This window comes from Rhinichthys klamathensis, unplaced genomic scaffold (assembly GCF_029890125.1).
Source record: "Rhinichthys klamathensis goyatoka isolate OS25496 unplaced genomic scaffold, OSU_Roscu_1.1 h1tg000079l_1, whole genome shotgun sequence".
NCBI classification, from domain to species: domain Eukaryota; kingdom Metazoa; phylum Chordata; class Actinopteri; order Cypriniformes; family Leuciscidae; genus Rhinichthys; species Rhinichthys klamathensis.
In genome coordinates this window covers 3520326-3534120 of record NW_026606621.1, presented here as the reverse complement: position 1 = coordinate 3534120, position 13795 = coordinate 3520326, and the positions used below count along the sequence as shown (strand labels likewise).

Sequence of the window (13795 nt, the reverse complement as noted above, 5' to 3'; positions counted from 1 at the left end):
TAGGCCCAGCGAATGACTCTTAAATCCTAGATATTATTATATATGTGTATAGATATATATATATGTATATATGGATGTATATATATATATATATATATATATTTATATATATATATATATATATATATATATATATATATATATATATATATATATATATAGATATTTTTTTTTTCCGGACTGGATAATTTCCTATCCAGCATTTTGATAAAGGTTCAGTTCAACTTTTACTTTCAGTTGGTCATTGATGCAGCATAACGTTATGTGTTTAAATAGTGTGTCACACAGTGTGCTTTTTTGGGTACACAAATCCAGTACTGGGACAATTTCATTTTTTACCTTAGGTTTGTATTAATATTGATTGATACTCCCGGCTATATGTTTTAATTTGTTTACTTTTTCATATAAACACACTCTTCCCTATGGTATTTTATTTTTATTTTCTTAAGTTTGATGTTTTATATGCTGCACCGTTTATACCCTACCACCTGCTATCTATATTTCACCAAGCGTGTGTTCTGAATATCGTGTACATTGTATACTTCTTGTGGGTGCAATTTAAACATTAGTTAATGTGTTGGAGATGTGCACGGGGCCCCGTGGTAAGTGGGGTTTTTGGTGTGTAGTTTGGCTGGCTCTGTTACCCGGCAGCCTCCTTGTTAGCTAGTAGGATGTACCGCTTAGTTCTTTTAGCGGGTTTGGTTTTTTTGGGGGGGTTTATTATTATTATTTTTTCATCTGTCTTTTTTTTTTGTCACTTGTTGTTTTGCCAGCCTTTGGTATGTCGCATATCTAACTTCACCTTATGTCCCTCCGCATAGATCTATGTCATTTATTCACTTAGGTCAGGGATGAGTCACATCACTTTTACTACTTGGAATTGTAGGGGTATGGGCAGGGCTCTAAAACGAGGTAAAGTATTCTCACATTTGAAGTCCCTGTCTTCTGATATTGTATTTTTGCAGGAGACCCATATCCAACCTTCAGAGCAGAGGCGCTTAAGATCTGCGTGGGTTTCTCAGGTGTACCAGTCCACCTTTTCCTCCAAGGCGAGGGGGGTTGCCATTCTTGTTCGCAGAACCATCCCATTTGTATTCGAATCGCAGACTACCGATCCAGGTGGGAGGTTCATACTTGTCACGGGTACGGTCAACTCAGTCCCTTTAGTTCTTTTAAACATCTATGCCCCAAATTTCGATAACCCTGATTTTTTCTGTAAAATATTCAACCTTGTCACAGAATACAATGATTACAACATAATTATAGGCGGCGACTTTAATTGCTATTTTGATCCGATATTAGATAGGTCTTCCTCGTCTGTGGCCCCGTTATTGAGATCTGTCCCTGTTCTCAATAGCCTTGCCAAATCTCTGGACCTGGTTGACATATGGAGGCACCAGCACCCCTTAGAAAGGAAATATTATTTTTTCTCCCCTGTGCATGGCAGTTTCACAAGAATTGATTATATGCTGGTTGACTCTAGACTTATTTCGAATGTAATAAGCTCAACTTACCATAGCATCTTAATTTCCGACCATGCGCCCCTCTCATTGGTGATTGATTTTAAACTTTATGCCACTCACTATAGTTGAAAATTCAACCCCTCTCTATATTTAGATGACACGTTCAGTGGCTATATATCTACCAAGATGGCTGATTTTCTGCTCATAAATGACAATGGCGCTGTCTCAAATTCTATTTTGTGGGAGTCGTTTAAAGCCGTGATCAGAGGGCACATCATCTCGTATCAGTCGTCTCGCAAAAGGGCTAGGCTCAGGCGTCGCACTGATATTGAGGCTGAACTAGCTGAACTGGAGGAGGATTATCGAAACACAGGTTCTGATGACACACTTAGCTCTATTTTGAAAGTGAAATATGAATATAACCATATTTTGGGCGAGCAGGTTGGGAACTATATTCGTAAACTAAAGCAGAAGCACTTTGAGCTGGGTGAGAAGGCCGATAAATTGCTCGCTAGGCAACTGAAGGGCGTCATATCTGATAGGGCAATACATAAAATTGCCTCCTCCAACGGTCAGCTATTAACTGATCACAAGCAGATTAATGACAGATTTTTTAGTTTTTACAGCCAGCTATATATTTCCAGATCTACTGCCACGGATACAGATATTGCCAATTTTCTCCATACTTTAGACATTCCAGTCCTTTCTGAGTTCGCAAGACTAGAGTTGGAATCTGAATTTACACTGGAGGAGATTAGAGATGCTATTCGTTCTTTTCCCGGTGGCAAAGCATGCGGTCCAGATGGAGCTGGGAGAGAATTTTACAAGACGCACATTGACGTTATCGCCCCCCTCCTGCTTCGGATGGTCAGTTGCTCTGTAAAAAAGGGTACCTTCCCTCATACTCTCTACGACGCCCATATCTGTGTCCTTTTAAAAAAGGACAGAGACGAAACAAATGTCTCTGCATATCGTCCCCTATCTCTGCTCAACTCTGACCAAAAAATTATAGCTAAAGTCCTGACTAACCGGTTAAACAAATATATTGGCACTTTAATTCATCCTGATCAATCAGGTTTCATCCCCAATAGATTTTCCTTCTCAAACACAAGGTGTTTGCTTAATTTAATGTATTCAACTAAATTGCCCCACTCTGCTGTGATCTCACTAGATGCCCAGCAGGCCTTTGACCAGGTGGAGTGGAGATACATGTTCGCTGCTCTTGACAAATTTGGTTTTGGGTAGAAATTTATGAATATATTAAAAATGCTGTATGCTAGCCCCCAATCTTCTGTTATAACAATCTTCTGGCCATAGCCATTAGAGCCAACCCCCAAATCTCCGGTATAAGGTGCGGCACATCCGAGTGCACCATCGGTCTGTACGCAGATGATGTAATTCTGACCCTTTCAGATGTAAAAACATCCCTTTCACCCCTTCTTAATCTGATAGACGGCTTTGGGCGACTCTCTGGGTTTACTATAAACTGGGAAAAATATGTTTTTATGCCTCTGTCTAGCAGTCTTGACTCCAGTTTTCTTCTCAATCTGCCCTTCAGAGTCTCTCATGACCACTTTTCCTACCTGGGGATTAACATCCCCAGAAATCCAAAACTTCTTTTTAAACTTAATTATATGGATCTGATTGGCAGGCTCAAGGGTATGATAGATAAATGGAAACTTCTCCCCCTCTCATTGATTGGCCCTGTCAACATTGTTAAAATGGTCGTGCTCCCTAAATTTACTTATTTATTTCAGAATGTGCACATCTTCCTCACTTCTTCCTTTTTCAAGACGTTAGACTCTATTATCATGCCCTTCATATGGGCCTCCAAGCCCCCCCGTATTTCAAAGGCCCACTTACAGAAGCCCACTGAGGAGGGTGGTTTAGGCCTGCCTGTCTTTCGACATTACTACTGGGCCTGCAACGCCAGAGCATGGGTTTTCTGGAATCAGTCCACGGCTGGGGGTGCAGAGGTGGGTGGACCCTGCCCTAGATGGCCTGAGATTGAGCTTAGTAATGCCGTGTCACTTACTGGTGCCTCCTTGTCAGCCATTCTATTCTCAAAACCTGACATTAAAATTAAATCGCTACGCAATTTTCTACTTTGCAATTCGATTAAAATTTTAAAGCAAATCAAGGTAATTCTAAAACTCCCAGAAAATTCAATTCATGCCCCCATATGTCAGAATCCCTGTTTCAAGCCTGGTTTGATGGATGCTGTCTTTACGCAATGGTCAGATAAAGGTTTAACTACTATCAGGGATCTTTACATTGATAATCACTTTGCATCTTTTGCCCAGCTCCAGGCTAAGTTCAAACTCCCTACTAACCAATTTATTCGTTATCTACAAATTAGGAATTTTGTTAAGCATACTTTTTCTCGCCTAGATGTGACCCCCATGCAACATGTCTTTTTTGATATTATGACCAGCCCTCCCACCTCCAAGCATTTGATCTCCCGGTTTGTTAACCTCTTTGTTGTGGCAACCCCCTCTCTCCATATTAAAGAGGCGTGGATCAAGGACACCGGCGAAGCTATATCTGATGAGCTATGGGCGAAAGGGTTAAAAAGGATAAAAGCATGCTCTATTAATGCTCGACTTCAGCTTATTCAGTTCAAACTAGTTCATAGGTTGCACTATTCCAAGACTAGACTGAACAAATTATTTCCGGCTGTCTCCCCCACTTGTGATAAATGTAAAGCAACTAATGGAACTCTTGGGCATCTTTTCTGGTCCTGCTCTAAGCTCACTAAATTCTGGGTCGACATTTTCAGTTTGTACAGTGCTGTTTACAATAGACAACTGATTCCTGACTGTCTCTTAGTAATACTGGGCTGCTCCGAAGGTTCTTTGGCTCTTCCATCCGCTTTACAACAAGCCCTCATGTTTGGTATGATCATTGCAAAACGGGTTATCCTAAAGGAGTGGAAGTCTGCTTCCTCTCCTTGCTTCAAGAGGTGGCTTAATGATATGGTTTCCTGTTTACACCTTGAAGAAATTCGGTTCTCTATGTCTAGCTCTCAAGATAAGTTCAAGAAGATCTGGGGCCCTTTCATAGAATACATCAGGAAGAATAGATTTCAAACTGGGACCTAAATGCAATGCACTTTTAAAAAAAAAAAAAAAATTTTTTTTTTTTTTTTTTTAAATCTTTGGGTAGTTATCTTTACTGAGACTGCCACTCCCCTCTGGCTCAGGCCTCCGTGACTCAATTTGTGAATGGGGTTTTTGTGATATCTATTCATTGTACTGACACGTATATTTATATAGAATGTGTAACTGCTGGCTGTATGTGTTTTTTTTTTTTTTTTTTTTTTTTTTTTTTTTTTGCTTGTTGTTGTTTGTGCCTTAATTGTCTGATTTACTGCCTTTTTTTGTTTGTATTATGTGCACCTGTGTATAAAAAAATAAAAAAATCTGTATAAATAAAATTTTCAAAAAAAAAAAAAAAGTAACTTCCCCAACACTGATGGTCAGTATGTTATTCTAATGTTGATCTAGCTTACTGCTAGTTTCGTATAGCAAACGACGTAGTATAACATTATAACTTTCAACACACATTTAAATGCCGTTTAGTGTGATAGTGTAACGTTAGACCAAGTGAAGTAGCGCTGCGTTACCTCACAAGTTTAATTCGTCTAATAAACTGACCTGTGCGAGTAATCCAGCACTTGCGGGTAGTTCGGTAGAATTAAATGTCCTTATTCCTTTATATCCACGGGACTCGCGTGTGATATCTGTCTCTTTAGCAATCGCGACCTGCTTCATACCACTGTAATGTTAAAAAACATGAATGTTTGCACTCATCCATAAACATTATTAGATCCATCAGCTTGACAGCAAGCCCCATCATTCAGCTCATCACTGCGTCATCAACCTACGCCTTTGTTATTGTTGGAAACTGCGCCCTCTTGTGGCGAAAAAATCTTACATATTGTGCCTTTAAGGAAACTAAACACCATATTAAAAACCAAAGGGATGTAAAACTTTTAAACAAGACCATTTGTGTAAATTCAGTTTTTGTTTTGTCTAGTGGAATGTGTGTAAATATTTGTTACATGAAACAGGGAAGTAAAAAAAATTGTGAATATCAGGGAAGTATTAAAAAAAACATCACTATAAGTTACTGTTACTTTAGTTCGTACAGTGAATGATTTTTAGACTGATTCAACCTGTATTTTTTTTTCATTCAAGAGAAATCACTTAAGAGAGACATTTCCTTGTGAATCAGATTACACTGGCTGCACTGTATGTTTGTATTAAAGCTGCCGTCGGCAACATTTTTTTGATCATATTCAGTGAAATCGACACTATAATCTGACAGAACAACATAAATAAAGTGGTTTTAGAAAAAACCCGAGCTTCTAACTCCACCTGGAGCTTGTTATTTGTTTTGCAAAAATCCACAGCTCCCGGTTCATCATGTCCAATCAGCGCAGGGGGGTGTGAGATCTGACTGTCAATCACAGATCGGGCACACGCCACCCCTCGCGCACGTTACAATCACATGCACACGCCTGAAGTTCGCACAGTAACGAAGAGTGATGGCGGAAAATCAAGTAAGCTCATTTAGAGTATAAATGACGTTAGCAATTGCAATCTATCGGTAGATTAGCCAGGACAGCATACCTCCAAATACTCCATGGTGTTGATGGATGCTGATGAGACGGGCGCGTTCCAGGGCTCTCAAGTTTTGAAAACAGGTAAGAGTGACACCCAGCCGACAGGGGGTTGGATACATTTTTGTCATTGGTTGTTGCGTTAAATCTTACCCAGATACAATAGTGCTATTTTCTGATTGGCTATTGTGTAGCTCGACGAACAACACCAGAGGAAACGCGCTTGATTCATGCCGGTTCCACAGTGAGAGCGGCGCGGCCAGAGTTTTGGGCGCTGCGGCATATTAAATATATTAAAAATAGTTTTTCAGCGTGAGAAATACAATGTGTGGCGGGAGAGCGTGACAAAAGACCGAAATGAGTGACTGTCACGCGTGACACTTGAGAGCCCTGGCGTTCACTGAAAATCTGGTGCACACGCACTGACGAGCATGAACTGGGTGGGAGGGTATCCGTTGATAGTGGGGGAGGGGCATGAGAGTTGAAAACATTCAAAATTTTCCTAAATCCACTCAATCTGCCAGACTTGCCGACTGCAGCTTTAAGACATGTCACCTTAGCAGTACAATGTCTTGTGCTATTTTTCTTGATGTCTTAAAGTAAATGAGTGCCGGAAGTACCTTAGAGTCTCGTATTCGCTCTGCAGCGGTGGCCAGGTTTCCATCGCTGTGTGCACGGCTGATACTTGTGGAAGAATTGGACCCCGTGGAAGTGGTGCTACTGCTGGCACTGCTTACTATGCTGACATTACTGCTGCTGTGAGCACTCACACCACTGGTGCTGCCACTGCTCGCCATGCTCCTCTTCCAGCCATCACGTGTCATGCTGGGACGCTGCCGTGGACTGTGCTCACGTATGTAGCTCCTCACCTAAATTAACAATAGAAATCTGAATGTTTTTAAGAGTTTTACTGACCAACAGATCTCAGATTAACTTGCAACAATTTTAGGTAACACTTTAGAATAATGTATCTTACTTACTGCATAACTCATAAGGAATTATTGAAGAACTAGTAGGTAATTCTTCATTAAACTACTTCTTCACTGCTGTTAACTACTAAGGAAGATGTGTTAACTAATCAGTATGTAATATAATTTTATGATTGTGTTAAGTTACAGTTAGTTAATCAATAACCAATGAATTATGTCATACCTCGTGAAGAACTACCATTAATTATCTATTAATTAAGGTTCAAGAAAAATAACTATGAAGTAACTACTAATGAACAGTCATACACAGTAGTCACTACAATAATCCAGTTTTTTTTTTTAGCATTGTAGTGGTGGAAGTAGTACACAAATCAAGTGATTGAGTAAAAGTACAGATAGCCCAATAAAATATTACTCCAGTAAAATTATAATTAGGCCATTTTCAAAATTACCTTAGTAAAAGTACAAAGGTAATTACTTTTTAAAGTACTTAAAAAGTAAAAAGCATATTATTATACTTAGTTCTTATACATTTTAAACTTATTTTGCACCATTCAAGTTCCGGCAATATCACGGTAGCCCACATTTTACAGTGATTTGGTGATGCAAGAGCGCGGGCATTTGCATCCTCTTCTGGAGAGTTCTCAGTGCCGCCGATTTGGTGCATTTCTTCTGCGAAATACAGGGTTGTGTACGTTTTATTTAATCTATAAAATCATTACTGTGCTGTAAATCATTTTATTTTATGCAAGGCAACATACAAGGACGCGATGTCAGTTAGCCTACCTAGCTGAGTCAGTCTTTTTTGCGTGATGGAAATTATTTTATTCATAAAGATAGTAAATCTATTTACATCAGATGTTAAAATATGTTCAGAGCTGTGCACTGTTTGTTTATGGGCAGGTTATGGAGTCAGTCACAGCATATTTCAGCTATGAGTGAAACGCAGGGCGGAGGTCTGAAGTTAAAGCAGTTTCCCTGCTGAACACGAGCCCAGCTCCCGCAAGAGATCCAGCACCACTACCGTGGAAACGAGACCAGTTGATTACTTGTATTACTTTTAAAGGTTTAACTTTTGATTTTAAAATGTTTGTTAAACGAGTTTAAATGTAGGCAGTATACATGTTAAAACAAAATATCATCTGAAATAAAGGAAGATATCATGTAGCTTAAACAAGTCATTGTAGTGTATTTTACAAAGGTTATAGATGATTACGTTAATAGTGTTTTTTTTACAGTAAGTTTTATTTGAGTCAGAAGTATGTGGTAATTCTTTATTAATTATTAATGGGTTCCCTATATTTTCACTTTAGAATACTGTTTCAGGTTATAAGTAGCCTAATTCCTGGATAGTTATTTGATAATTCTTTATTGATTACTAATGGGTTCCCTGTATTTTCACTTTAGAATACTGTTCCAGGTTATAAATAATTCCTGAAGAATTATCTAATAATTCTTTATTAATTACTAATAAGTTCCCTATATTTTCAGTTCCCCTCAGTTGTTGCCTAAAATACATGAATTTACTCAATGGCATTCTATGCTGAGGAAAACAGACACACACAGTACTGTATATATAAAAACTAATCTGAGGTTAGTTTTGTATGACTGTTTATTAGTTACTTCTTAGTTATTTTTCTTGAACCTTAATTAGTAGATAATTAGTAGTAGTTCTTCAGGAGGTATGACAGAATTCATTAGTTATTGATTAACTAACTGTAACTTAACACAATCATAAAATTATATTACATACTAATTAGCTAACACATCTTCCTTAGGAGTTAACAGTAGTTAACAGCAGTGAAGAAGTAGTTAATGAAGAATTACCTACTAGTTCTTCAATAATTCCTTATTAGTTATGCAGTAAGTAAGATACCGTATTCTATAGTGTTACCCAATTTTATGCTCATTGTATGAAACTAACCTACTTGTATGAGATAATAACTGGCAAGCCTTAAGGCTAAAATACACGCTAAAGGACTTTTTCACGATTTTTGCTCCAATTTGCATTCTGGACAAGTCAACGTTAGTTGCTGAAAGACAGACAGTCAGCAATTTAAGCTGTCAGAGTTGACAATACATTATAAAAAAAATTGAATCCCTTCTTTTTCTTGAAGACAACACACACGCACTTGACACATATTATTGTCATTTGTCATGCATCTCCTAGCAATAACGTACATTTCTGCGTGAGTTTGAGGTGTTTGGAACATCAAATTCAAGAGCGAATTTGTAAGTCAGTGTGTGTGTGTGGGGGGGGGGGGGGGTGTGAGGGCGGTTGTGTAGCAAACTTCATGTGATGAACTTGACTAATAAAAAGGGTTTTTTCTCTTTAAATAACTTGCTAGTGGATATGACTTCATTTCTATAGTGGAAAGAAAAAATGTCCAGTGTCAGGAGACATGGTGGCATTTCACATGGCTTAGTTCGATTTACTCTTGTTGATGCCGCTGAAGCAGTGCGTGTACTGTTTGAATCTCCCGCTGAATCCATTTGGAATGTTTGAATCTCCCGCTGAATCCATTTGGAATGTTTGTATCTCCAGCTGAAGCAGTGCTTGGGATTTTTGAATGTTTGAATCTGACTGGTTGGGGCGGAGCTTTGGAGTGCCCAATTTGTAAGTATGTGCCTTGTTTGCCTTTAGAATCGTCAAAACCTGACGCCCCGAGTAAAAGTATTGTGTCATGACTTTTAATTAACTAACTACACTAAATTGTTATAAATTGATCAAAACCTTATACTGTAGGTTTCATTCCATTCCTAATTCCAATTTACAACTACTAGAAGTATATCCAACTTGACCTGCACGTATAAAGCACAGGGTTGCCAACTTTGGCAACAACAGTTCTTGTCTTAGGACAACTTGATGAACTTTTTTGATCCACTTCAAGTTCAAATGTTGACTACTGTAGAAACTGTACCTGTTAACTTTACCTACCATATACTCCAAACGTTATATATAACAACTAGCGTTAGTTAGCTAATATTACCAAAGTCAGATTTCTTACAATTTTTTTTTAAAATAGTACATTTCTTTTTGTATGCTCTACATTGTGTGGAAAAACGATGTAGAATAGGCCTGTACATTATATTAAAATGTTTTATGCAATTTAAGCTAATTTGTCCACAGTTGTAAAGCAGAAAGATCACTTAAAGATAATAAGGACAAACAAAGGGAATATACATTAGCAGGTCAGAGGTAGAATGTTCCATAAGAACACCCATATTCAGTTCCCTTGAATATGTTATTGTCATTTATTATTCCAGTAGGCTAAATGTAAAGGTCTCTGTATTAAGACGAATTAAAATTTATGGAAAATAGCTGAAAATATACTCGCTGCTGCTATCTGTTCCGCTTAAACTGGGTTTTTTCGCTCCTTCCTGGTGAGATGTGTGTGTGCAGATTTATTTATTTTTTTCCAACAGTTGTGATTCACAGTCTAAACCAATTGTGTTTATCATTAGGAAGGTGTGTGAGGTGGTGAGCAAAGTGGCATAAGGTAAGAATCTCTCTCTTGGAAGGTAAGGGATTTTTTTGTTCAACAACAATTTTGCTCAACTGATTTGTATGATCTGTATGTGAAATTTGAGTGTTTGGTATCTAGTCTTTGCCTTGTTGTGCCTATATATTGAACCAACATGTTTGTAAATGGTTACAAATTCGCTACAGTTACTGACCCAGATGCTGGCTTTGGGTCAAGCGGTTTAAAGGATAATATTTCAAGGTTTAAAGGATGTATTATTAAATATTGTGCTTGAATTTTTCCATGGCACTGTGTCAGTTTATTTTTAGTCTCCCTTTTCTTTTCTTGTTAACCAATTGGTCCCTTTAAGCTGCATTTTGAAAGAGTTTTGATTTGATTACCACAACAAACAATGAGCCTGAAGCCTTCAACTGTGGATGGTATTCTTTTTCTTCACAACACTCGCGAATAAACAGTGAATGATGACCAACGTACATGTAGCCTACTCAGTTCAACAGATTTTTTTATTTATTATATTTGTATTATTATTTAACGTTAACCAGTTGGCGAAGAGCTCTTTGAAACGTTGTTCTTCAGTAAAGTTACTTAACATCAAAAAAAGGTAGGCCGTAAATCTTTATTTACTGCTGGATCACATTTGGCTATATACAATTCTCTACTGCATGCTTATGCTTCTCTGTAATGGACAGTCTGTATTAATATTTGTGGGCATGATTGTCAGTGGTGGTAGTTATGTTTGAGGCCTATAATAAAAGTTTACCTCTTAGTAGCGCGTGTGTGCGTGTAGCAGAGACAACGCGCATCAGAGAGCGCGTGTCAGAGAGAGCTTAAAGTGATATTGATGTTGGTCTCGGGTCGGGTCAGGTTCCGGCTGAAAAATTGCAGACGTTGTCGGGCTGGGCCCGGGTTAGGGCTTGAACACCACGGGCCAGGGCCGGGTTAGGGCTGGATTTTTTGGCCTGTGCAGGGCTCTACTCTCACCCACTCACTGAACAAAGTAGGAGCAGAAAAAGGTGTGACTGCAGCAGGAAAGAAAAACCCTGCGCTTGCAGGAGAGTACTGGAGCCATTTGTAAAGTCACTAAGGTTTGTCCAAAGAGTTGCTAAGCACTTTTTGGGGAAAAAAGTAGTCACGAAAGGGGTCTGAAAAGTCGCTTAATCTAAGTTGGCATATATATATATTTTATTTTGATTATATTATACAACTATTTATGAGCTTCAATCGAGTCACAATTTAAATATTGTGCATTTATGAGTCGAGCTTCTTTTTATCTTTTTTTATCTTCTTCTTGAGTGAAAGTCAATGGCCGCCCAGAGACTATTCAACCAATATTCAATTAATATAAATTTAACTCATGGACCCAATTATTTTTTATTTATTGCGTTTTGGGGAATTGTGCATTGTTGGAATTTAGTTGTTTCCATAATACATGCTGATATTGATGAGATTCAAGTGTTTTGTCAAATTTGAGGAAGGTAACTTGTAAAATCCATTACAAGGCCAAAAGAATCCTGTGGTAACGACAAAACTTACAGAAAGTAAGTTCCATCTGTTACAATAAATTTCATGGTGAAGTGTTTTAAACCCATTCACCCGGTTCATAATCCCATTATGAAGCAGATACAACCAAGGACAGAGACGTCGCCCGGCATGGCACAGCCGGGGCCCCAACCTGGAGCCAGGCCCGGGGTTAGGGCTCGCATGCGAGCACCTGGTGGCCGGGCCTCCCCCCATGTGCTCAGCCCGAGTGACGTGGGGCCGCCCTCCCGTGTGCTCACCACCTGCAGGAGGGACCGGAAGGTGCATAGTGGATCGGGCAGCAGTCGAAGGCGGGGGTCCTGATGACCCGATCTCTGGACACGGAAATTAGCTTTAGGGACGTGGAACGTGGCGGGGACGGAGACTGAGCTTGTGTGGGAGGTTGAGAGGTACCGACTAGAGATAGTCGGGATCACCTCCACGCACTGCTCTGGAACCACTCCTTGAGAGAGGCTGGACTCTCTACCTCTCTGGAGTTGCCCACGGTGAGAGGCAGCAGGCTGGTGTGGGTTTGCTTATAGCCCCCCAGCTCAGCCGCCATGTGTTGGAGTTCACCCCGGTGAACGAGAGGGTCTCTTCCCTGCGCCTTCGGGTCGGGGACAGGTCTCTCACTGTCGTGTGTGCCTACGGGCCGAACCCGCCCCTCTTGGAGTCTCTGGGAGGGGTGCTGGAAAGTGCTCCGACTGGGGACACCTTGAGGGGCGTGATTGGGAGGAACAGCCCCCCTGATCTGAACACGAGCGGTGTTCTGTTATTGGACTGCTGTGCTAGTCACAGCTTGTCCATAACGAACACCATGTTCAAGCATAAGGGTGTCCATCAGTGCACATGGCACACAGACACCCTAGGCCGGAGATCGATGATTGACGTTGTGGTCGTTTCATCTGTCCTCCGGCCGTATGTCTTGGAAACTCGGGTGAAGAGAGGGGCGGAGCGGTCAACTGATCACCACCTGGTGGTGAGTTGGATCCGATGGCGGGGGAGGCAGCTGGACAGACTCAGCAGAGTCTGTCAGAGTACTCAGCGTACTGTGAGGGTCTGTTGGGAATGTTTGGCCGAGTCCCCTGTCAGAGAGATCTTCAACTCCCACCTCTGGCGGAGCTTCGACCGGACCCCGAGGTAGTCTGGAGATATTGAGTCCGAGTGGACCATGTTCTCCACCTCCATTGTCGACGCAGCCGCTCGGAGCTGTGGCCGTAAGGTCTCCGGTGCCTGGGGGTATGGGGTCCGGGGCCCTTTGCTAAGGGCTGTCCGGTCCTTGTACGACCGGAGCAGGAGCTTGGTTCACATTGCCGTCAGTAAGTCAGACTTGTTCCCGGTGCATGTTGAGACTCCGGCAGGGCTGCCCTTTGTCAACCGGTTCAGTTCATAATTTTTATGGACAGAATTTCTAGGCGCAGCCAGGAGCCAGAGGGTGTCCGGTTTCGGGACCACACAATTTTGTCTCTGCTTTTTGCGGATGATGTTGTCATGTTGGCCCCATCAGACCAGGACCTTCAGCATGTACTGGGACGGTTTGCAGCCGAGTGTGAAGCGGCTGGGATGAGAATCAGCACCTCCAAGTCCGAGGCCATGGTTCTCAGTCGGGAAAGGGTGGCTTGCCCTCTTGAGATTGGTGGAGAGTTCCTGCCTCAAGTGGAGGAGTTCAAGTATCTTGGGGTCTTGTTCACGAGTGAGGGAAGGATGGAACGGGAGATTGACAGACGGATCGGTGCAGCTTCTGCAGTAACGCGGTCGATGTACCGGTTTGTCGTG

The 13795-nt window shown here is 40.7% G+C and overlaps 1 protein-coding gene across 1 annotated transcript in view; it reads right to left on the bottom strand.

Moving 5' to 3' along the window:
- Window positions 1-13795, bottom strand: part of fam199x (family with sequence similarity 199, X-linked) — a 56568-nt gene that overhangs the window by 9419 nt on the left and 33354 nt on the right. Inside the window, exon 6 of the mRNA XM_056251237.1 lies at window positions 6708-6956. Within this exon, the coding sequence (XP_056107212.1) occupies window positions 6708-6956 (249 nt within the window). The remainder of the gene's footprint in view (window positions 1-6707; window positions 6957-13795) is intronic.